General features: G+C 45.2%; 1 protein-coding gene across 7 annotated transcripts; it reads right to left on the minus strand.

The window, feature by feature from the left end:
• Nucleotides 1-6336: 6336 nt before the first annotated feature.
• On the minus strand, nt 6337-22811 carry ZNF331 (zinc finger protein 331). 7 transcript variants are annotated; one of them, XM_070387096.1, is made up of 6 exons: nt 22696-22811; nt 20673-20744; nt 19060-19131; nt 17350-17434; nt 12964-13099; nt 6337-10525 (listed from the first exon to the last, which is right to left on the minus strand). In XM_070387096.1, the coding sequence occupies exons 4-6, from the start codon at nt 17356-17358 to the stop codon at nt 9210-9212; spliced, it is 1461 nt and encodes a 486-aa protein (XP_070243197.1). In that variant the 5' UTR covers nt 17359-17434; nt 19060-19131; nt 20673-20744; nt 22696-22811; the 3' UTR covers nt 6337-9209. The 7 variants fall into 7 exon arrangements, with proteins under 7 accessions (XP_070243197.1, XP_070243196.1, XP_070243198.1 ...); XM_070387095.1 differs by having other exon boundaries at nt 19060-19144; XM_070387097.1 differs by lacking the exon at nt 22696-22811 and adding an exon at nt 22556-22679.
• Between the last annotated feature and the right edge of the window lie 3073 nt (nt 22812-25884).

Raw genomic sequence — 25884 nt, forward strand, 5'->3', positions numbered from 1 at the left:
GACCATCTGGTGATGTCCATTTATAGAGTCTTCTCTTGTGTTTTTCGAAGAAGGTGTTTGTTATGACCAGTGCATTTTCTTGGCAAAACTCTATTACTCTTTGCCCTGCTTCATTCCATATTCCAAGGCCAAATTTGCCTGTTACCCCAGGTGTTTCTTGACTTCCTACTTTTGCATTCCAGTCCCGTATAATGAAAAGGACATCTTTTTTGGGTGTCAGTTCTAAAAGGTCTTGTAGGTCTTCATAGAACCGTTCAACTTCAGCTTCTTCAGCGTTACTGCTTGGGCATAGACTTGGATTACTGTGATAGTGAATGGTTTGCCTTGGAAACGAACAGAGATCATTCTGTTGTTTTTGAGATTGCATCCAAGTACTGCATTTCGGACTCTTTTGTTGACCATGATGGCTACTCCATTTCTTCTGAGGGATTCCTGCCCACAGTAGTAGATATAATGGTCATCTGAGTTATATTTACCCATTCCAGTCCATTTCAGTTCACTGATTCCTAGAATGTCGACATTCACTCTTGCTATCTCTTGTTTGACCACTTCTAATTTGCCTTGATTCATGGACCTGACATTCCAGGTTCCTATGCAATATTGCTCTTTACAGCATCGGACGTTGCTTCTATCACCAGTCACATCCACAGCTGGGTATTGTTTTTGCTTTGGTTCCATTCCTTCATTCTTTCTGGAGTTATTTCTCCACTGATCTCCAGTAGCATATTGGGCACCTACTGACCTGGGGAGTTTCTCTGAGGGCACAGGTATTAATAAAAACGCAAGAAATGAAAGCATCAAAACACACCTCCCATTTATCTACTTTTGCGTTTGAGGAAATTTTGAACACCAGCTGTGCAGAAGTGCAGAAGGAGCCAAACTAAACCCTGATGTTTTCTCATCTGTTCAGTGAGGTGAGGTCCACAGGTGGGCTTAGACCTGACACAGCCTCAGGGGCGGTGGAGATTTGTGTAATGTCTGTTTGTAGGAAGTAAAAGAAAACTGGGAGGTAGAAAGTGGGGATTACATTTTATCATTTTAAGGTGCTTTACCCTCTGATGAAATGCCTGAGTCTGAACTTTGGAGACTTATGTTTTAAGAGTCTATTGAAAATTAGAAAGCAGGAAGCATATATCCTTCCCCAGTATTTCCGGAATCTTGTCAGCTAGTCCCAGGATCTCGTCAACTGTCCTCACGCTTTTCTGACTTGAGGCAGCCACAAACGTTTTAAAAGGGCTTAACACAGTTTGTCAGAGCTGTTAGCAGCTTTCCTAGGTCCCTCAAAGAGTGGAAGAGAAGCCAGATTACGCAGGTCCTCACAGTGCAGACGGAAGGCTTGGGCTCTCACTGAATGTGAGGGAACCACTGGAGCGGAAGAACACATGGCGGATTAAGAGCACACAATGGGGTGCCATGTCCCTCTTTGACAGAAATAAACCCAGGCTTCTCAAAAATCCTTCTAGTGAAGCCAATCTCCCCGAACTATCTGAATCAATCTGGCTTCCTCTGTGATCTTTAGACCTCTCACCTGTGTCATCTGCTTCATTCATTCACACCTAGCCCAGGGATTCTCCCTTTCCTCCAAAATGGGGACCCGCTCATTAGAAAAATACACATAATTAGGAGTTTGGGATTAACATATACACTCTAGTATATATAAAATAGATAACCAACAAGGATCTGCTGCTAGCACAGGAAATTATACTCAATACCTAAAATAATCTATAAGGGGAAAGAACATGACCTGACTCATGAAAAGCTCTGCTTACAAAACTCAGTATCTCTACTAAAACAATTGCCTGTTTATATTTCAAAGCCAACTAGGAGCAAAGAGAAACTAGAAGAAATGGATTTTCCATATTAACCGGGATAGCTTATGCACTGCTGCTGCTGCTAAGTCGCTTCAGTCGTGTCCGACTCTGGGCGACCCCATAGACGGCAGCCCACCAGGCTCCCCCGTCCCTGGGATTCTCCAGGCAAGAATACTGGAGTGGGTTGCCATTTCCTTCTCCAATGCTTGAAAGTGAAAAGTGAAAGTGAAGTGGCTCAGTTGTGTCCGACTCTTCTCGACCCCACGGACTGTAGCCTACCAGGCTCCTCCACCCATGGGATTTTCCAGGCAAGAGTAGTACTGGAGTGGGGTGCCATTGCCTTCTCCATCCCTCACTAAATCTTTACAAGATCTGTTTTAAAGATAATGAGGGAAAACAGGAACTTCATAAGTGTGGGAATCTGACAGAAAACACTTAAATCATGAACTTCAGGTGTAAGGGGAGAAACTGGTGTCAGGTGACTGGAACACTCAAGAGGACTCATTGTCATTGCTCAGGTATTTTTGACAAAAATAAGGAAATATCAATCTATCTTTAAAAAATGTTTTATGCAAATTTCAATCCATAGATAACTACTCTTTTTCTGTATCCTTAACCACGCATTTAAATAGTTGAGTCTTTATTACCAGTGTATAGCCTCTAATTTTTTTCAGAACTTTCTGAAGAATCCTGGACCACTAAGGTCATCCTGTTTATATGTGCGCTTTCTTATTCCAGCTCTAAAGAGTTGATGTTGTATCCAGATGTAAGGAAATGACTCCACTTTCCCCTTATTCACTAAGATACCAATATCCCACCCCATCCCAGTGGGTATCTTAGATATTGATCCCTTCCTGTGCTGATCTCTCACAAAGGCCGTATTTTCAATACTTGAAATTCACTCATTCATACTGAGAATTCATCATGCTTTACAGGGAGCCTGGGTGCAAACAGTGGAGATGTAAGAAAAAGTAGTCTAAAGGGCTGGGTCTTCATTATCGTAATAAATAAAAGTTTAAAAATACACTTTCAAAACAAGCTACCTAGGCAAGAGCACCAAAAGTAGATATAGGTTTGCAGGTTCTCAAACCATGACATTTCAGGAGGAAAAGCAAACCCAGTCTCTAACCACGGGCAGGACATTTACCTGAGAAGCTGCCATTTCTTCCTCTTCTTCCTCCTGCCCTGGATCATTTTCTCATCAAGGTTATGTGGAAGAATCACAATAGATTTGTGAGATTAGGCCTTCAAAGGTGTCAGCATAGCTCCTTGCCTGCTCCCAACATACCTACAGGCAGAAGGACATTGAAAAGCTGAAAAGGCCATACTCTCCTGTCCTTTGTCTCAGGAGAGATTTGGGAACAATCAGCTCCTACGTGATCAATCTATGGGCTTTTCCTTGTTGTCAACACTTCTTCTCTCTTCATATAAATACCCCACAAATTCTGCTAACATGGGGTGTGTGGGCTGCACTGACTTGCTCCTTCAAAGCCCATGGAGAGCAGAACTTGTTGCCTGTCCTCAGACTAAAGCATGGTCTAAACTCACAATCATACCCAGAAAGCCATGTGCTTAACCAGGGCCTCCCCTTACAATCCCCTAGAGCCACTTCCTACAAGCCACACTGATGTTCCCACAGGGCCAATTGAGAAGTCTGTGAGGAGGGTACCGGTGAGGTCATGTCTTAACACTGGTCACGTGATCTTCATGGGACACCACCTGGCTGAAAAAAAAAATTTTTTTTTTTTCTGAACCTTGAAAATGAAGAAAATCTTTGGGATCATGGCCCCAGTTTAAGAAGTTGTGAATCTGGAGGTTTGAGGTGGAACCCGTGAAATGAGTCTTTAACTAAAGTTTCCTGTTGGTGCTGATGCTGCTTTCCCAAGATTCATTTTCAGTAGCCCTGAGCTAGAGATACCACACCCAGCACACCTGAGACCTCTAAGCAGTGTGAGCATTTGGGGTTGGAACTTCTAGAAGCACAAGGTCTGTCAGATTGATATCCCGAGGAGAAGGTTTAAACATGGGAAGTTTGCTTAAATAGTTCAATAAATCTTTTTTTTCCCCCTATATTTATTGGCTATGGTGGGTCTTTGTTGTTGTGTGTGGGCTTCTCATTGCAGTGGTTTCTTTTCTTGCGGAGCACGGCTTCTAAAGCACCTGGACTTCAGCAGTTGCAGCTCCTAGGTTCTAGAGCACAGACTCAGAAGTTGTGGTGCACGGGCTTAGTTGCCCCAAGGCATGTGGGATCTTCCCAGACCAGGGGCTGAACCAGTGTCCCTTGCACTGCAAGATGTATTTCTTAACCACTGGACCACCAGGGAAGCCACCAATAAACCTTAATTGGTAAACAGGACTCTCAACTTTTCTGTTTCCTACTGGCAGAAATGTGTTCACAGTTTCTCATACAGAAATTGAGGTTCAAGCCATCCAAATTGCCAACAAAGGCACTCAGGCTACATCGTATCCTATCACGCCCCCTACTGGCAGACAGTGGAGAAGCTCGTCTCACTAACTCTTCTGCACTTTACCTGACAGGGATGTTGTTCAGTCCCTCACTTCTATCCGACCCTTTGCCACCCATGAAAGACCCTATGCAGCACGCCAGGCTTCCCTGTACTTCACCATCTTCCAGAGTTGGCTCAAACTCGTGTCCACTGAGTCGGTGAGGCCATCCAACCATCTCATCCTCTATGTCCCCTTCTCCTCCTGCCTTCAATCCTTCCCAGCATCAGGGTCTTTTCCAATGAGTCGGCTCTTCGCATCAGGTGGCCAAAGTATTGGAGCTTCAGCTTCAGTCCTTCCAATGAATATTCATTGATTTCCTTTAGGATTGACTGGTTTGATCTCCGTGCTGTTCAAGGGACTCCCAAGTCTTCTCCAGCACCACAATTTGAAAGCACCAATTCTTTAGCACTCAGCCTTTTTTATGGTCAACACAAAGTCAGGGAAGTAGTCAATACATCATAGAACACATCAATTCCCGCTATAAATTCTGAAGCAGCAAAGGAAAATAATAGGATGTTGAATTCATCCAAAGGGTTCTCTTTTGTTATGGTAACGTCCTTCCCTGGTGTGCGTGCAGACTAAGTCGCTTTCAGTCATGTACGACTCTTTGCAACGCCATGAACTGTAGCCCGCCAGGTTCCTCTGTCCATGGAATTCTCCAGGCAAGAATATTGGAGTGGGTTGCCAGTCCCCTTCTCCAGGGGCTCTTTCCCACCTAGAGATGGAACCCACGTCTCTTCAAGTGTCCTATTTTGGCAGCCGGGTTCTTTACCACTAGTGCCACCTGGCGTAAACCCTTTCCGAAAACAGCAAGTTGATTTTATATATTTTCACTAGGGATTTTAACATCTGAAAATATCAGATGCTCTAGCAATATTACAATCGACAAGTGTTCGAGAGGATTCAAAAGGTAGTTATGAAGGGCTATCATGAACAGCTGTCTGGGTCCCAGGGACATTTCATTTTCCTTTGGCTCTTCACCCTGAGATCTCTGTTGCCTATTTCTCTTTGTAGCTGCCACCATCTAGAGAGTGACCAGGATAAGAGGTTTCCCTCTATCTGCCTGTGAATGCAGCTATGCTTAACCCCACCGTCCTCGGGGCCTCCAGGCTCTCCCGTTCTGAGTCCTCTCCACAAATGACATCCCGGAAAATAGGATGGCGATCGTTAGGTAGGTGGGATAGGGAAAGGAGTCCAAAGTGGCGGTGGTTAAAAGACAAAGAAGGGGAAAGCCCGCGAAAATAGAACGAAAGAAGGTCCGAGGACCGGAGTGAGGACCTCAGGTAAAACAAACAACACTCCGGGCTGGCCCAATTTACATAGGACAGGCCCAGGGAGAGATAAACATATAAAAAGAGGAGCCAAAGCTAGCTCTCTCTCTCTCTCTCCCCGCCCCCCCAGCCCCCACCGCGAGATGGGGCGCTCTTCTCTTTGGACTGACATGTCCTCATGCCTCAGAGATGGATTTTCCTGCTATCTTCTAAATAAAATAGAGCTGTAACACTGAGCTGTAACACTGATTTGTCTAAGAGCTATAACATGGTCCTTTCAAGACCTGAGAGCTACAACACGGTCTATCCAAGACCCGAGAGTTGCGACACGCCGAGGGTGCTTTAACGTCCGTCACTCCAAATCTTTATTGTGACGGGACAAAGAACTGAGGAACATACACTCGCGTGACCGTGATACATGTACCTGTGTGGCTTCTCTAGTGGCTCAGGTGGTAAAAAATCCGCCTGCAATACAGGAGAGATGCGTTCCACCCTTTGATTGGTCAGGAAGATCCCCTGGAGAAGCGACTGACTTACCCACTCCAGCATTCTTGCCTGGAAAATCCCATGGACAGAGGAGGCTGTCATTCGGTCCATGGGGTCACAAAGAGTTGGACATGACTGAAGCGACATAGCACGCATACACACACACACACACACACTGACTCACAGCAAACAAACCTAAATTAAACTAATGCATAAACTATATAAAACGGCATGATATACAAAAAGAACACATACTAAAATACTTCATGGCTTTCTTTATTGAAAACAATGCCTGTATCATAATTGAAGGAAACCAGGTACATCAACCTAAAATATACCTGACATAAAATTTATTTTGAGCTGAAGGCAATTAAACAGTAAACACACAAAAAGATCGCTCTGTCCAAAGGCAGGAAATCAATTCTCCTTTTGATGAAGATACTCTAATCAGCCTACAGATGGCGCCAGAGGAATTTGCAAATAAACCTCATTAAATGAAGATAAGGATTTTTTGTTTAGTTGCTCAGTCATGTCTGATTCTCTTGCAACCCCATGTACTGTAGTCCCCCTGGCTCCTGTGTCCATGGGATACCCCAAGCCAGAACACTGGAGTGGGTTGCCATTTCCTTCTCCAGGGGATCTTCCTGACCCAGGGATCAAACCCATGTCTCTTACATCTCCTATGTTGGCAGGTGGGTTCCTTACCACTAGCACCACCTGGGAAGCCCTTAAGGTATACATAACCCAAGGACAAAACAGCTTTAATGGAGCTGTAACCACAACGCTGAGATATGCCACACATAAACTCTACTTCAGCTGGGTTCGGGATCCTCTGTTGGCCTTCACAGGGCACGCCTCTGGATTCTAACCACCCAGCCACCCTGTGCCACAGTTCTCCCACTGGCTTTAGCTCTCACCCCAGGTCTCCCAAGCTGCATTCATCCACGGCATTCGAGTCCTCCAGCTCTCAAAGGCTCCCTCTCCATGACTCCTTTTCTCCAGTTCCCCGGACCTGTCTGAGCTCTGGCTGCTCCACCACCCATGCCCGTGAGCCCTGCTCCAAGCTTATCAAACTCACTCCTGAGGGCTCTAGTCCTCCCCCGCCCAGACCCTCAGATTCCCCACCACGGGCTCAAGTCCATGTCTTTCCCCAAGTCAACCCCCATCTTCACCTAGGACTGGCCCTCTTAAGACGGCCGACAAAGGTCCATATGGTCAAAGTTATGGTTTTTCCAATAGTCACATACGGATGTGAGTTGGACAATAAACGCCGAGCACCAAAGAATTGATGCTTTTGAACTGTGGTGTTGGAGGAGACTTGAGAGTCCCTAGAACGGCAAGATCAAACCAGTCCATCCTAAAGGAAATCAGTCCTGAATATTCATTGGAAAGACTGATACTTAAGCTGAAGCTCCAATACTTTGGCCACCTGATGAGAAGAGCTGACTCACTGGAAAAGACCCTGATGCTGGGAAAGACTGAAGGTGGAAGAAGGGGACGACAAAGGATGAGATGGTTGCATGGCACCACCGACTCAATGGACACGAGTTTGCACAAGCTCCAGGAGACGGTGAAGGACAGGGAAGCCTAGTGTGCTGCAGTCCATGGGGCTGCAAAGAGTCAGACACAACTGAGTGACTGAATGATAACTCGTAAGACAGCTCAGGTCCCTTCTGAGTCTACCTGCTCCCTCCACAGTCAGGACTTGACCCTGGGCCCCAGCCCCTCCCCCAGGGAAAATCCACTTGCATCCCTGGAGCATTGGCCTCCCCAACACCCCCAACCCCCTGCTTTGGGACCTCCGGGACCTGGAGAGGTCCAGTGTGCTGCTTCTGTTCCTTCAACAGCCCGTGTGTGAACATTCAGCAAAGACATTGGCTCATATGCAATTTCAATGTCAGCCATTCTGGTGTTTAGTGACTCCCAGGGCAATCTGACTTTGCATATACCTGGAGTGATGACATTTAACTCATCTCCACTTATTTGACATTTGGTGATTTTACATATCTACCTAAGTCTCCTTCCACCTTGTATTTATTATTTTTATTGGCCACACTGTGCAGCTTGTGGGATCTTAGTCCCCCAACCAGGGGCTAAACCAACGCCCTCGGCAGTGAAAGCGTGGAGTCCTAACCACTGGACTGCCAGGGAAGCGCCCCCCTTCACCTTTTAATTGACTTGCTGTTGTATTATTGACTTGAATTCTTTTTATCCTTTGTGAATCCTTCGTCACATTTAGGTAAATGTCTTCTTCCAGTCTGCTTCTTGCTTTTTCATCACCTTCATGATGCCACTCGATGACCGGAACTTCGAATTTTCAATAAGTTCCAACTTAATAACTTTTCATCTCCCATTGAGAGTTTTCTGTGTACTAAAAAATGTTGCCCGCCCCACGGTACGGCAATCTCCTCTATTTTCTTCTTCTTTTTTTGGGGTGCACTGTGTGGTTTGTGGGATCTTAGTTCCCTGACCAGGGACTGACCCTGCATCCTCCACAGTGGAAGCGCAGAGTCTAACCACTGGACCACTAGGGAAGCCCCTGTATTTTCTTATGGAACTCTGATAGGCTTTTCTCAACTCACTGCTCCTACACGATGTCCTCCTCTAATAACTAATAGCAACGCTAATGCTAATGAGAACAACAACAGCAGCTAATATTTATTGAGCTTACACAATATTCCAGATACATGTTCAGGGAGTTCACATGTACCAAACTCATCTAATCACCATGACAGCAGTATTAGTTAGGTGTGATTAGCCCCACTTCACAAATAAAGCACAGCGGGTAAGAGCTCATTTTTCCAGTGTCTCTCAGGCAGTGAGAGGTGGGAGGGTGGTGGTAACAGGTTGGGGTAAGTGCCACAAGAAAAGCTCTCCCACACACATTCCACTACCAGAGTTTCACCTTAGAACACATTTGAAATACGACAGAGATGAAACGGTACTGGAAGGTTTCTATGCTCTCCTTGAAACTAACCTAATTCAGGAGATAACCGCTGACAGCTGAATATGCTGTGATCAGTAAGAAAAAGCGATTTCTCCAAATTCACCACTCACACGACTTCTGATAGTCTGTAAGCAGAAGGGCGACCAGTGAAGGCTTCCTTGCATTCACTCTCAACACGAATCTTCCTCATGTCGTGGAAGAAACGAATGTTGAAGGGAGGCCTTTGTACACGAAAGGCTTTTCAACGGTGGGAATCCTCTCATCATCTCGAAGGTGGATTCCGTGGTTACATGTGGCCTTTCCACATTCCTTACATTCAGAGGGCTTCTCACCAGTGTGGGTTTTCTGATGCTGTGTCAGCTGGTGGCTGTGACTGAAGGCCTTCCCACACTCCTGACACCCATAGGGCTTAAACCCCGTGTGAATGCGCTCGTGCTTGACGAGGCTCGAGCCATAGATGAAGGCCTTTCCACACTCCTTGCATCTGTAAGGCGTTTCGCCAGTGTGGATCCTCTCGTGCTGAGTGAGGTGGTAGCCGCAGTTAAAGGCCTTTCCGCATTCTGTACATTTATACGGCTTCTCCCCCGTGTGAATTCTCTCGTGCTTCACGAGACTCGAGCCCCAACGGAAGGCCTTCCCGCACTCCTTACACTCGTGAGGCTTCTCCCCGGTGTGGATTTTCTGATGCTGGGTGAGATAGTTGACGCGGGTGAAGGCCTTGCCGCACTCCTGGCACTCATAGGGCTTCTCCCCCGTGTGGATTCTCTTATGCTGCACGAGGCTCGAGCCACAGATGAAGGCCTTCCCGCAGTCCTTACACTCGAAGGGCTTCTCGCCACTGTGGATTCGCTTGTGCTGAATGAGTTTGTACACCCGGCTGAAGGTCTTGCCACAGTCTTTGCACTCGTAGTCCTTCTCACCGGTGTGGAACCTCTGATGCTGGGTGAGCTCGTCGCCGCGCCGGAAGGCCTTCCCGCAGTCCTTACACTCGTAAGGCTTCTCTCCTGTGTGGATTCTCCTATGGATCACGAGGCTCGAGCCCCATCGGAAGGCCTTCCCGCAGTCTTTACATTCATAAGGTTTCTCGCCAGTGTGGATTTTCTGATGCTGGGTAAGCTGATTGCCCCAACGGAAGGCCTTTTTACATTCTTTACATTGATAGGGTTTCTCACCTGTGTGAATTTTCTGATGCTGAGTAAGCTGATAGCCTCGGCTAAAAGCCTTCCCACATTCCTTACATTCATAGGAATTTTCCCTGTTAGGGAGTCTCTGCTGTGGCCGAACAGGGGTGCTTTCTCTATAAGCGGGGGTATCCCCACAGCTGATTATCCTTTGACTGGCACGTCCCTCTTGAGGGGCCCGTGATCTGTCCAGCTCACCTTCACATGTCCACTCAAGGCCACGGGATTTACTTTTTCTATTTGAGGTCCGTTTGGAAAAATTCATCCCATAAGTGTTCTTTTGTGAAGGTAAACTCTTGGTCTCATATGGTGATTCCAAATCTGGAAAAAAAAAAAAAAAAAAAACAAAACACACACACAAACAAAAAAATCCAACATATTTTGTTATTATTTAAGGAAACAAAACCCAAACTAATCACAAACCAAAACCTTCTCTAACAGAAATAAAACTTCTCCAGTGGGAAAAATATGAATCACCTAGAGCTCTTATTAAGATGCAGATTCCATGTCTAGCATCACAATACTTAATGAGGAAGCACTGGAGACATTCCTGCTAAAATCAAACCCAAAAGGCACTGATTATTATTAATAGCTCTACTATTTCCTATCAGCTGTAACAATTAAGCAAAAAAAAAAAAAAAAACCAAAAAAAAAAAACCTGGAGGGACAAATTTCAAAAATGAAGATGAAAAAGATCACAATTTGTAGATGTGATGACAAGCCTGGAAAACCAAGAAAATCAAATATACTATGACTGTAAAAAATAAAAAGATATAGTTGGATGGTTGTATATATATATACACACACACACGTACTATCATTAAAAGTAATTCCTGATACAAAGATTCAACATTCAAAAGATGATGTGTAGAACTAAATTTAATAAGACTGTGAAACATTTATGAGGCAATGCTTAGAGAAATCTGAGCATCGATAAAGATGCTAACTCAAGGGACTACAAAACATCAAACATTTAAATTAATGAGTTCATAAAAACACTAAAAAAATGTTAAATGGCCAACTTAGAGCAGGCTAGGACACCAACCCTTTGTTATTAAAAGCTAATACTTTTTTTCCTTAAAAGAACAAAGATTTACCTTTCAATGTGAGCAGTTTCACCACACCACTAATAAGCAGGTGGATCATGGTTTCTCTCTAAAGAATTATTACAGTGAACAAATGAAGAGGCAATGATAGAATATCATCATTTTGAACCCGAATGAAATACTGAATCTCGGTACTGAGTGTCAGCAACTGCTAATGACACAAAAAGAGACACAAGCAGATGTTGCTTCATGATGGAAGAACAGAGCACCCAAGAGGCAGTATCACCAAAAATAATAATTATTATTATATATATAATGAAGAAAGCACGTGAAGCTATGAAAATAACCACATTTCAGAAACTACTGATGGCACAGGGTCCTGTTTCCTATGCCCTTGTCTCTCAACAGGGGTGAAACATGAGAAGGAAAATCAACTGGAAGGGAAACAGGTGAAGATCAAGTTCAAGGTGGTAACTTCTTCCTCAGAGGCCCTGGGCCTGAGACCTTTGTGGGGAGCCCCCCAAACACCTCAGGGGGGCAGCTGCTCCTTGTCCGAGGTCTGCTCTGCATTGTTTTGGTATCTTTCCCCCTCAACCATCAAAGCTCTCTCCCTTGCTTCCATAAGAGCATTGTGTCTGGCATAGAAATGAGATGTCTTGCTTTCAAAAGAAGAGAAACGCCACAAGAGGCAGAACTGGGGAAAAAACTTGTTGGCACAAGATTTTTTTGATTGCATTTCAGTCAAATGTGTCATAATCTAAATGTCAAAACGATAAAAGACTTCAGGAAACAGAAGGGATTGGAGGACAGAGAGGAAACCAGCTGGGTAGTAGAACATGCCTCTATACAATATGCCTCAAATCTGGGGCATGGATGGATGGATTTGGGGGCCAGAAACCTTAGGTTCCAGTTTTGCTTCTGCCTCCTTGACTGACCGTCACCCTGTGCTCTAGCATACTGATCTATAGTAATATAGTAATTGTTCCTATCTCATAAACTAGTGAGAATGGGATGCAAGGTATTAGTACACACACACACCATGCTCAGGATGCTTCCTGGTGTATAGTAAGCACAATATTAGCCATGCACATTATGGCTGTTATTTCGCCAACAGAAAAGTAAGAAATTTCCTTAGATATTTACAGGGTGATATCATCTGGGGTTTAACTCAGAATTCACAGATTACAACTTTCAACCTCACTTCAGGTCCAGTGCGTAGGGAGTGGAATATGCTCAGTGTGGTTTTACATGGATTCTGTTTGTTCAGTTTGCATCTACAGAGGCTGGTATGCTAGAGAAACTCATGTCATGTGTCAGGCCATCTTCCCTTAAGGTAGGTCCCCACAGTACCACCAACAGCAATCAGTGTGTAAATGTGGGCTCATAGCATGAAGCTTGGTTTCTCCAAAGATGGTCATGAAATAAATAAGTACATTTATTTTCATAAGTTAAATAACCCTTATCAACCCTTTGGTCATTAAGGAAGAGAAATAATTACATGAGGGCCAGACAGCAGTAGGAAGACTGCTGATGGGTGAGGAGGTACAGGTGTACACGTGATGCCCATTTCCGACTAGACAAAGCTCAAAATGTCCCTTGGGAGCAGGAAGAAAGAAATTCAATGAGGCTCTTGAAAGGTGGTCCTGAAGCTCACCGTGGAGGGAGCTGATGGTGCGAGCACAGAGTCTGGGTTGTCCGAGGCAAGGAACTTACCAAGTGAGACCAGGTTACTGTAGTTCTCCAGCATCACATCCCAGTACAAGTCCCTCTGCCTGGAGTCCAGACATGCCCACTCCTCCTGAGAGAAGTCGATGGCCACATCCGAGAAGGTCACCAAACCCTTGCGTCCCTGATGGAGGAGAAGGACATAACTTGAAGATGAAGGAGGGGGAGGGAGGCCCCTACTCTGTGCAGGGGTGGACACAGTGAGCAGATTAGAGGCCTGGGACCTGGGTGGGGGCCAGGGAGGTCACCGCTGCGACTGACGCTTAGCCCCTCCTGCTGCAAGGAAGACTATCGACACCCTGGGGAACTCTAACCATGCCATTCTGCCAGGAAATGGCTAAAACTAGCCCAGGTTTCTCTTGTTCACAAGTACCGAGCCTGCTACATGCCTGTCTCATAAATTCTCAGCAAGTGTGCATTCCTATAGCATTTCTGTTCTCTTTAAGGAGAAAGAAAAAAAAAAAAAAAAGCCAGGGGTTTGCTTCCTGAATATGAAATCTTTTATCTTAGAAAATCAGGATTGCAGGTTTGAATGTTTTCAAGCTTCAGGCTCATCATTTTGACAGGTTATCTTTTACGCAGTCGGCCTTTGTGATGACAAAAGCAGTTTTTTTGTTTTGTTTTGTTTTGTTTTACTCCATCATATCGAGAGGGTAACAGGCAGGAAGGCCAGGGGTCTCCAAAGGAGGAAACAGGCTGCAACTGTTTAATCTCGCCCTGAAGCGGCAGGAAGAAACAAACTACAAGTGTCAGATTTTTTTGTCTATACAAAATTAAAAGGGCGTTTCTCTGATAATGCATGATGTTGAGCATCTTTTCATGTGTTTGTTAGCCATCTGTATGTCTTCTTTGGAGAAATGTCTATTTAGTTCTTTGGCCCATTTTTTGATTGGGTCGTTTATTTTTCTGGAGTTGAGCTGTAGGAGTTGCTTGAATATTTTTGAGATTAGTTGTTTGTCAGTTGCTTCATTTGCTATTATTTTCTCCCATTCTGAAGGCTGTCTTTTCACCTTGCTAATAGTTTCCTTAGAAGGAAAAACATAAATACAGTATATTAACGCATATATATGGAATTTAGAAAGATGGTAACAATAACCCGGTGTACGAGACAGCAAAAGAGACACTGATGTACAGAACAGTCTTATGGACTCTGTGGGAGAGGGAGAGGGTGGGAAGATTTGGGAGAATGACATTGAAACATGTAAAATATCATGTAAGAAACGAGTTGCCAGTCCAGGTTCCGATGCATGATACTGGATGCTTGGGGCTAGTGCACTGGGACGACCCAGAGGGATGGTATGGGGAGGGAGGAGGGAGGAGGGTTCAGGATGGGGAACACATGTATACCTGTGGCGGATTCATTTTGATATTTGGCAAAACTAATACAATTATGTAAAGTTTAAAAATAAAATAAAATTAAAAAAAAAAAGAAAGAAAAAAAAAGGGGGTTTCTCTTAAAATTCTGTGTTGCCATGACAATACCTAGTTCCACCTGAACTCAACTTTTCTCAAACCTTGAGCTAACCAACGTGCTTTTCTTATGGAAATGCTTTTCTTAAGCTATGTTAATGAAATTATGTATTTGCTTTGGAATTTGCCTTTCTTCAAAATGGTTCCACCTAAGACTAACTTTTTTTCTTTTCTCAAACCTTGGGGTGATAACAGCTCAACAAACCAGTATTCATATTAATTGTTTTATGGCTGGGGGAGGACACACCTGTTCTATCCTATCTCAAAAATGCATATTGTGGGGGGGGTGGGACTGGTGAAACTCCCTCAGCCTTGAGGTGAAACTCCCTCATCTCTCTTATCTGATTAATAGCTTTCTAACAAACAAAAAGATGGGCTCAATAAAGGACAGAAATGGTATGGACCTAACAGAAGCAGAAGATGTTAAGAAGAGATGGCAAGAATACACAGAAGAACTGTACAAAAAAGATCTTCACGACCCAGATAATCACAATGATGTGATCACTGACCCGGAGCCAGACATCCTGGAATGTGAAGTGGAGTGGGCCTTAGAAAGCATCACTACGAACAAAGCTAGTGGAGGTGATGGAATTCCAGTGGAGCTATTTCAAATCCTGAAAGATGATGCTGTGAAAGTGCTGCACGCAATATGCCAGCACATTTGGAGAACTCCGAAGTGGCCACAGGACTGGAAAAGGTCAGTTTTCATTCCAATCCCAAAGAAAGGCAATGCCAAAGAATGCTCAAACTACCGCACAATTGCACTCATCTCACACGTTAGTAAAGTAATGCTCAAAATTCTCCAAGCCAGGCTTCAGCAATAGGTGAACAGTGAACTTCCTGATGTTCAAGCTGATTTTAGAAAAGGCAGAGGAACCAGAGATCAAATTGCCAACATCCACTGGATCATGGAAAAAGCAGGAGAGTTCCAGAAAAACATCTATTTCTGCTTTACTGATTATGCCAAAACCTTTGACTGTGTGGATCACAATAAACTGTGGAAAATTCTGAAAGAGATGGGAATACCAGACCATCTGATCTGCCTCTTGAGAAACCTGTATGCAGGTCAGGAAGCAATAGTTAGAACTGGACATGGAACAACACACTGGTTCCAAATAGGAAAAGGAATATGTCAAGGCTGTATAGTGTCACTCTGCTTATTTAACTTCTATGCAGAGTACATCATGAGAAACGCTGGGCTGGAAGAAGCACAAGCTGGAATCAAGATTGCTGGGAGAAATATCAATAACCTCAGATATGCAGATGACACCACCCTTATGGCAGAAAGTGAAGAGGAACTCAAAAGCCTCTTGATGAAAGTGAAAGTGGAGAGTGAAAAAGTTGGCTTAAAGCTCAACATTCAAAAAACGAAGATCATGGCATCTGGTCCCATCACTTCATAGGAAATAGATGGGGAAATGGTGTCAGACTTTATTTTTCTGGGCTCCAAAGTCACTGCAGATGGTGACTGCAGCCATGAAATTAAAAGACGCTTACTCCTTGGAAGGAAAGTTATGACCAACCTAGACAGCATATTCAAAAGCAGAGACATTACTTTGCCAACAAAGGTCTGTCTAGTCAAGGCTATGGTTTTTCCTGTGGTCATGTATGGATGTGAGAGTTGGACTGTGAAGAAGGCTGAGTGCCGAAGAATTGATGGTTTTGAACTGTGGTGTTGGAGAAGACTCTTGAGAGTCCCTTGGACTGCAAAGAGATCCATCCAGTCCATTCTGAAGGAGATCAGCCCTGGGATTTCTTTGGAAGGAATGACGCTAAAGCTGAAACTCCAGTACTTTGGCCACCCCATGGGAAGAGTTGACTCATTGGGAAAGACTCTGATGCTGGGAGGGATTGGGGGCAGGAGGAGAAAGGGACGCCAGAGGATGAGATGGCTGGATGGCATCACTGACTCGATGGACGTGAGTCTGGGTGAACTCCAGGAGTTGGTGATGGACAGGGAGGCCTGGCGTGCTGCGATTCATGGGGTGGAAAAGAGTCGGACGCGACTGAGCGACTGAACTGAACTGAACAAACAAAAAACAGCTCGCTAAAATCTAACAAGGGGGGCACTCTCCATCCCCCTTCTGATATCTATGTCAGAAGCTTCTCTGTCTCTTAATAAAACTCTACTACACAAACGTTCTTGAGTGATGAAGCCTGGTCCCTGATTCTGAAGCTAAATCTTCTTCAGAGATCACAAATCTGACACTGTTCACTGTAAGTTGTCAATATGAACAGATTAGACTGAATTATTACAGTCACACATTTAGATTGAGTCAAATGTCTTTAAGTTCCCCAATTCCAGGAGTATATGGTCATCTATTACTTTTACCTGAAATGACCTTCTTACCTGTTAATCATCCACTAACCCTGCCTTTTCTTTTTTCCTGATTTAGAGGAAATAAGTATTAAACGATTTGGAAACACAGAGACAGGTCTGTTTAAAACAAAATTCATCTCCTGAGTCCCCTGACAGGAACATGATCTGAGCCAGGGCTTCATCACACTCCAATTCTTCGTAAAGGATGATGAGCCTGGGAAGACCAGTGGAGGTGAAAGAGGAATCTCATGTGGTCACATGGGACCAACATCTAGAGCTCATCAAATTGTGGACCTGACTCAAATACTTCTCAAGGTAGTTTCTGCTTCCGTTGTTGCAATTACTCTTGACAAAAAAAGTGAGCAGAGGAGAGACACTCAGTGACTAGCTCAAGGGTTCAGTGAAAAACTTCAGCCACAGAGGTGGGCACAGGGCTACATGGCATCATTATTTGCTGGAGCAGGAAGAGCAGGGGAGCAGGTCTTCAGTGGGACTCACTTGGGCAGGAGGCTTCACAGTATTTCACTGAAGTATGCACAGGACCCAGACATCACAGCTCAAGATGCAAAGAAAAACATACTCACGTGGGCCATAGTTCTAGAATTCAAGGACTGATCAGTGCTCCTGGGGTCGCCTTTACTGAAGACACAAAATCCAGAGATGCCAGATCTACAAGAGGAAAACGAGGCGTGAAAATAAGTGCACCCTGGTCCCCAAATGACTTAGTACAGCCTTCTCACTCCTCTACCTTCACTGCCAAAGAACCCCATCTTCTTCCCCTACAAGCTCCCCCACAAAAACACACCTGGAGAAGATTAAAAGGATTCTGGAAAAATCAAGTTCTCCCTGAAACTCCAGGAAACCCAGCTGATGGGGCAGAGGAGCTTTTATTTTATGTCTTGAAATTAAATCTGACACTGGAGTGGGAGGATTCCTGGCCAGCTCCCTGGTGGGGGATATGGTTGAAAATCCGGCCTTGACCAAAGAGAGGTGCGGCCTTGGCCCTCAGCCTCTGAGAGGTAATGGACATTGCACATAACAGGGATGTCTTTGCTGTGGGTAGGGGCAGGCCACACCGCACCTTAGGGTGGGAGCTGGCCACACCAGGAAGACCACTCAGGTGATGGGTGGGGATGGGGAGACCATGGGTCACGGGCTATGAGTTGACTTGGGGACTGAGATCAACATCTGGACAACAAATCAATCACCTACGTCCACAGGACCAATCAATTATGTCCATGTGATGAAGCCACAGTGAAAACTCCAAACACTGAAGCTCAGGTGTGCTTCCTTGGCTGGCAGTACTCTGAGCATACTGTCACTCGCTGATGTTGGCACAATAGCTGGCGTCCTGACTTCACCGGGAGAAGGCACCGGAAGCCCCAGGGTGGGAACTTGCTGGGCCTTACCCTGTGCACCTGCCTCCTTGGCGGCTGTTAGTCTGCATCCTTGCCCTGTCATTCACAGCAACCGGGAATGGAGCAGCGTTTGGTGAGTTCCAGGAGTCCCTTCTAGTCCTGAGTTATGAAACCTCAGGGTGGTTTAGGGAAGCTCCTGAACCTGCCTTTGGTGTGATGACAGAGGGGGGTTTTGTGTGGAGACCAGGCCCTCAAATTTCACTGATGGAGGCTGCGGGACTCTGGGCAGAGGGCCCGTTACGGTCATTCACACCATCCAGGGTGGGAGGGGCTGCACCATGCCAACTCGAGCTCTTCCGGCCTGTGGTCAGGGTGAAGTCACCAAGACTTGGCAGGCGGACAAGGCGGAGAGAGAACTACCCAGATAGGGTCTGGCATTCGGAATCCAGCAAAGCTGGCTGCATAAATACATGCAGAATATCAAAGTGAAAATGTACTAGAGGGCTATTCAATGCTAAGTCAGAAGAAATATTTGAAGACATGAAAAATTTTTCAGGTTATATTGTCAGTAGGAAAATCAGGCTATCAAAACGATGTTTCTCAATATGCATATATACATATTTATATACAATACACACCATAATCAAGATATCTGTATCTATATAGATATAAACACACATACATGTTGAGACAGATTCTCAAAAGATAAAGTTCCACTCTCTTTTTCAAAGAGGACCTCTTGAACTTGCAGAAATATCTCTGAATACCTTATTTTGGGGATTTTTTTTTTTTTAATCTGAATAACATCTCATTTCTTTTTACTTCCTAATACCTAAACCAATTCTGTGATGTCTACATCCTCCCACATACATTGGAGGACTGACTGGGAAAAAAATGGCTAAAATGCCAAGATGCCCCACAGATACTGATAAGTACCTTGATGCTGCTTAGTCTTAGTCTTGAAGGGAGGGTGAACTCTGCTTTTGAATCTGTCCTTCAGCCAGTGTCCTGTAGATAAACACTAAATAACCTAACCCTGTTAGCGTTCTCGTTGCATGCAATGCTATTAGAAGAAAATATGTAAGGTATAAAACATAGAAAATAAATTCATTTATTGACACATAGAATCCATCAGTTGGAAGTACTCTGGTTATGATCTGACATCATGAGAATGAAGCCCTCTTCCTAGCAGCTCTCAGGGTACATCACCCAGAATTCTCCAAACCCGTAAATCCATAAGCTCATGAGGAAAACCTCATTCCAACAGAGGGGCAGCCTACAAAATACCTGACCAGTTCCTCTTAAAACCACCAATGTTGTCAGAAACAAGGGAAGTACGAGAAATCAACACAGCCTAGAGGAGCTTAAGGAGACATGACTACATTACTTTGTGGTATCCTGGATGGGATCCCAGGATCCCACAGATGAAAACCACTGTTTAAAAACTAGGGAAACCTGTGGGACTTCCCTGGTGGTCCAGCGGTCAAGATGTTGGCAGTTCCACTGCAGGGTGTGAGGGTTCGATCCCTGGTGGGGGAACTAATATCCTACATGCCTTGCAGCCAGATAATAACAAAAAACTAAATAAATAAACGTAGTCAAAACTGTTTAAAAAAAAAGCACTAAGGAAACCTGAATAAAGCATGGATTTCAGTTAACAGTAAGGTTCCAGAACTGGTTCATTAATTTTAACTAATATCCCATACTAATATGAGTTGTAAATAATAGGAGAAACTGGGTGCAGGGCACCTGGGAAATCTGTGTACTCTTTGCAATTTTTCTGTAAAACTAAAATTGTTCTAACTGGAAAAAAAAAGTAAAATGGTTCTAAAGAATACAATCTATTAAAAAGAACAATTTGCAACCACATGTGGCCCACAAACCACAAAATATTTAATATGTGACCCTTTAGAGAAAAGGTTTGCCAAACCCTGCTCAAGATCCAGAACCCACACGCATCATCAAAGCATACTGCCTCTCATCATTCGTAAAAAGATGTAACTGAAACTGTCAGACCTCAAATAAGACCTAGCTGATACAACAAATTTCTATTTACTGATTACTAGAGGAAAAAAAAAACCTTGCCTTCAATGACAAAGACCTTTGTTCAAACTCCATTCTAAAAAACCTCACAAAGCTGAACACTTTGTCATTAACTGACTAAAACAATCAAACCCTTCTCCTTTCTTACTGTGCTCTGAAAGTCAGTACTGTGCAAAAGACCAAAGATATGTAGCCTTTGATTCCACCTAAAAATTAATATCATAATGATATTATATTATCATATCACATGCTAAAACTGCTAACATTAACCTCCCAGTGGTATCCCTCGATCCTATTGGATTCTTAGAAGATCACACAGGAGGATGTGAACAATTTGCCTACTGAATACGTGAGTACTCATGGGAGAGGGCTGGTCAATGGGGAAGACACCTGCACAATTGCTTGGGAAGCAATTACTGAGTTAATACAGAGGACATTTCAGGTCAAGGAAAGCAAATATTCTTAAGTGCTAAAGATTCAGGTCATTTACTGAACAAAAAGTTCACCTGGGACTTGATGTGAAGATCTGTGATAATCTGTCTTCTTCTTCAGGATGCTTTTTCTGGAGGATAGCTGGCCTGGAGGAAAGAAAGGACAGAATGAGACGCTGGGGCCTTTCCGGAGCACAGACTACATCAGGAAATACCCTCCCATTTCCAGTCTCCAAATGAAGTAATTGCTTTCCTCAAAGACCAAATTGGCAAACCAAAAACTATACTCCCTGATACATAACTGTACTTTTTTGTTGCCTGCTTAAGTTCAGCTATTTCACACCAGTAGTTTTGAACCAAACCCTTTGAGGGAAAGCTGTGTCAGTCTTGAAAAATAGAAGTTACATAGTTAAAGGCCATAAAGAGATATTTTCATTCTTCCTAAAGAGAATAGACTTTAAGCAGTGAGCTTCGCACAGAAAAATCTAATTAAAGAGCTAAAATTAATTTTAAGGGAAGCATGGGCCCAACCCTGGGTGAGAGCATAAGTCTTTATAAAGCTTAAAAAAAAAAAAGAGAGAGAGAGAGAGAGAAAATACCCTCCAAGACCACACCTAAGATGTGGTACATATGTACAGTGGAATATTACTCAGTCATAAAAAGGAATGAAACTAGATCATTTGTAGAGACATGGATGGACCTACAGTCTCTCAGAGTGAAGTTAGAAAAACCATTATCATATATTAATGCATATGTGTGGAATCTAGAAAAATGGTACAGATGAACCTAGTTCCAGGGCAGGAATGGAGACAGGGACCTACAGAATGGACATGTGGACACAGAGCTGGGGCAGGGAGAGATGGGTGGGACGAACTGGGAGATTAGGACTGACATACACACACTACCAAGTGTAAAACAACCAGGGGGAGCTGCTGTATAGCACAGGAGCTCAGCTTGGTGCTCTGTGATGACCTAGAGGGGTGGGACTGGTGGGGGTCCTGGGAGGCAGGTCCAAGAGGAAGGGGATATAAGTATACTTACAGCTGATCCACTTCCTTGCATAGCAGAAACTAACACAACATTGCAAAGCAATTATACTCAAAAAAAGAAAAAAAGCACCAAAAACAAGAAGGGTGCACCCAGATGTATTTCAGAGATTCCGGGAGACTAGGCTCTACTAATTGGGGGTACCCCGTCACCCCGTCCCCGCACCTCCCAGGTCAGGGACCTCTCCCTTTCAAAACAGAATCTCCGCCTCCCCCCCCCACCCCCCCCGCCCCGAGACCCTTCCATCTTGTCACTCAGGTGGCCTGGACTTTAGAAGGACGGCACCTCTAGCTCATCTGTCGCCATCTCATGACGAGACCTGTGTTAATTCCTGTCATTTTCTTTTCATTACAGGGTTCGGGCTCCCACGTCTCTTGGAGGCCGCTGTGCCCCCGCAAGTACTGCACGGTGGGAACGTGAGGGCGGAGGGACCAGCGGAGACACCGGAGCTACAGGTGATACCGTCACACACCCCCTCCCCGTGCTCACACCCCCGGGCCAGCCTGCACCTGTCACAGCTGAACAAACACACACCGCGGCTGCGACACACCGCCTGACGCCCCCGCCAGAGACACGGCGCCCGGCTCCGCCAATCCCACAGACACGTCAAGGCGGCTCTCACAGCCCCGCCGTCCCCGCCAGAGCCCACGCGCGTGGAACTCACGCGGAGCGGAGGCGTCCGAGCCCGAGGCTCACACGCACCGGGGATGGGTGGGGGGGGCACAGCCGCGGGGATGGGGCCGGGTCGCCTCCCCCGTTCACACACTCACGCGCAAGTGCGTCACAACCGCAGGGACCCGGCCCGTGTCCCTCACCTACGCCCACGCGCACCTTAGTCTGTAGACAAGGCCGAGCCCCATCACACACACACACACACACACACACACACACACACACATATACACACTCACACGCACACGCTCGCACTCCCTCCGCAGCGGCTCCGAAGCCACAGGCCGACGCTCCGTTTCGGGGCTCTTGGCCTTTTCCCTCACCGCCACCGCCCATTGCCTTCCACTTCAGGTTTCCTCCCGGGATGCTAATTACTCACCGCTCTGGGCCCAACAACTAACAGGCAGGGAGGGAGCGCAGGCGTGCAGGTTAACTCCGGACAGCGTCGCCAGGAAACCAGAGCTTGAAAAAAAAAAAAAAAACGACGCGCAGAAAGCGCGTCTCCCAGCATGCAACTCCCGGCGAGGCTAAGGGGCTCGTGCCCTGAGCCCTCTGGGAAACGTAGTCCAAAAAACGGGGAATTTGCGGAGCTGAAAGCTCATGGCCTCTTTTTCCCAGCATACAACTCCGCAACGGCCCCACTAGAGCTGTGCCTCAGAGCCTTCTGGGAAGTGTAGTTCTCATCTCAGGTAATACACACGGTTCCTCAGAAGGCATCCCTCCCTGCATATAAAAAGGAGCTGTGGCCCCCAGACTTGCGACCGAGTGTATTGCAGAGTCGCAGGGTTTGTAAATGTTGCGAGCCCTGCCAGCCGTTCAGATTTCTTTTCTTTTATTACTCATTTTAGTATTAGTATCATTACTGCTGCTGCTGCTAAGTCGCTTCAGTCGTGTCCGACTCTCTGCGACCCCATAGACGGCAGCCCACCAGGCTTCCCTGTCCCTGGGCTTCTCCAGGCAAGAACATTGAAGTGGGTTGCCATTTCCTTCTCCAATGCATGAAAGTGAAAAGTGAAAGTGAAGTCGCCCAGTCGTGTCCGACTCTAGCGACTACTACTACTTAAAAAAAGAAAAAACCTTTTTATTTTATACTGGAGTATAAATGCAACCCACACCAGTATTGTTTGCCTGGAAAATTCTAAGGACAGAGGAGCCTGGCGAGCTGCAGTCTATGAGGATGCAAAGAGTCAGACAGGGCTGAGCACAAATTACACTTATAGCTGATTAATAATGTGGTGATAGTTTCGGGTAGACAGCAAAGGGACTCAGCCATGCATATATATGTATCCATTCTCCCCCAAACTCCCCTCCCATCCAGGCTGTCACATGACTTTGAGCAGAGTTCCCTGTGTTATACAGTAGGACCTTGTTGATTATTCATCTTAAATATAGCAGAGTGTGCATGTCCATCCCAAACTTCCTATCACTTTCTTCCTCCTTCTAACAGGAATAAAAGCTTTATTAAGTTCTTACATGTACATCTTGGACTTCCCAGATGGCACTAATAGTAAAGAACCCCCCCTGCAAATACAGGGTTTGATCCCTGGGTCAGGAAGATCATCTGGAGGAGGGCATGGCAACCCACTCCAGTATTCTTGCCTGGAGAATCCTGTGGACAGAGGAGCCTGGCGGGCTACAGTCCATCAGGTCGCACAGAGACAGATGCAGCTGAAGCAACTTAGTATGCACACATGTACGTGAGAGCTTTCAGAAGAGAATGAAGATCTGAAGAATTGACCAGAGCAGTAAGCTTTTATACCTTTTAGACAAAGAAAGGATAAATTTGTTAAGTATTGACAGTGCAATGGGCAAGTGAGAGTCCAATTAGGGCTTGGTAATCAACCAGTCCATTCTGAAGGAGATCAGTCCTGGGATTTCTTTGGAAGGAATGATGCTAAAGCTGAAACTCCAGTACTTTGGCCACCTCATGCGAAGAGTTGACTCATTGGAAAAGACCCTGATGCTGGGAGGAATTGGGGGCAGGAGGAGAAGGGGACGACAGAGGATGAGATGGCTGGATGGCATCACTGACTCGATGGACGTGAGTCTGAGTGAACTCTGGGAGTTGGTGATGGACAGGGAGGCTTGGCGTGCTGCTATTCATGGGGTCGCAAAGAGTCGGACACGACTGAGCGACTGAACTGAACTGAATCCTTATTTTTTAGACTTCCCTGGTGGGTCAGTAGTAAAGAACCCACTGCCTGCCAATGCAGGAGACACAGGAGACTCAGGTTTGATCCCTGGAAGCACCGAGAACGGTGGGGTTAAGCATGGCTGCTTTCATGGGCAGATAGAGGAAAGCCTCTTATCCCAGTCACTCTCTAGATGGTGGTAGCTACAAAGAGAAATAGGCAACAGAGACCTTGGGGTGAAGAGCCAAAGGAAAATGAAACGTCCCTGGGACCTAGACAACCCTTCATGGTAGCCCTTCATAATTACCCTTTGAATTCTTTCAAACACTTGGAAATTGTAATATTGCTAGAGCATCTGATATTTTCAGGTGTTTAAATCCCTCAGTTCAGTTCAGTTCAGCTGCTCAGTCATGTCCGACTCTTTGTGACCCCATGAATTGCAGCATGCCAGGCCTCCCTGTCCATCATCAACTCCCAGAGTTCACTCAAACTCACATCCATCGAGTCAGTGATGCCATCCAGCCATCTCATCCTCTGTCGTCCCCTTCACTACCTGCCCCCAAACCCTCCCCGCATCAGAGTCTTTTCCAATGAGTCAACTCTTCCCATGAGGTGGCCAAAGTACTGGAGTTTCAGCTTTAGCATCATTCCTTCCAAAGAAATCCCAGGGCTGATCTCCTACAGAATGGACTGGTTGGATCTCCTTGCAGTCCAAGGGACTCTCAAGAGTCTTCTCCAACACCACAGTTCAAAAGCATCAATTCTTCGGCACTCAGCTATCTTCACAGTCCAACTCTCACATCCATACATGACTACTTGGCAAAGTAATGTCTCTGCTTTTGAATATGCTATCTAGGTTGGTCATAACTTTCCTTCCAAGGAGTAAGTGTGTTTTAATTTCATGGCTGCAATCATCTGCAGTGATTTTGGAGTCAGAAAAAATAAAATCTGACACTGTTTCTACTGTTTCCCCATCTATTTCCCATGAAGTGATGGGACAAGATGCCATGATCTTCGTTTTCTGAATGTTCAGCTTTAAGCCAACTTTTTCACTCTCCTCTTTCATCAAGAGGCTTTTTAGTTCCTCTTCAATTTCTGCCATAAGGGTGGTGTCATCTGCATATCTGAAGTTATTGATATTTCTCCCGGCAATCTTGATTCCAGCTTGTGCTTCTTCCAGCCCAGCATTTCTCATGATGTACTCTGCATATAAGTTAAATAAACAGGGTGACAATATACAGCCTTGACATACTCCTTTTCCTATTTGGAACCAGTGTGTTGTTCCATGTCCAGTTCTGACTGTTGCTTCCTGACCTGCATATAGGTTTCTCAAGAGGCAGGTCAGGTGGTCTAGTATTCCCATCTCTTTCAGAATTTCCCACAGTTTATTGTGATCCACACAAAGGCTTTGACATAGTCAATAAAGCAGAAATAGA

The sequence above is a fragment of the Bos mutus genome, chromosome 18, assembly GCF_027580195.1.
Source record: "Bos mutus isolate GX-2022 chromosome 18, NWIPB_WYAK_1.1, whole genome shotgun sequence".
NCBI lineage: Eukaryota > Metazoa > Chordata > Mammalia > Artiodactyla > Bovidae > Bos > Bos mutus.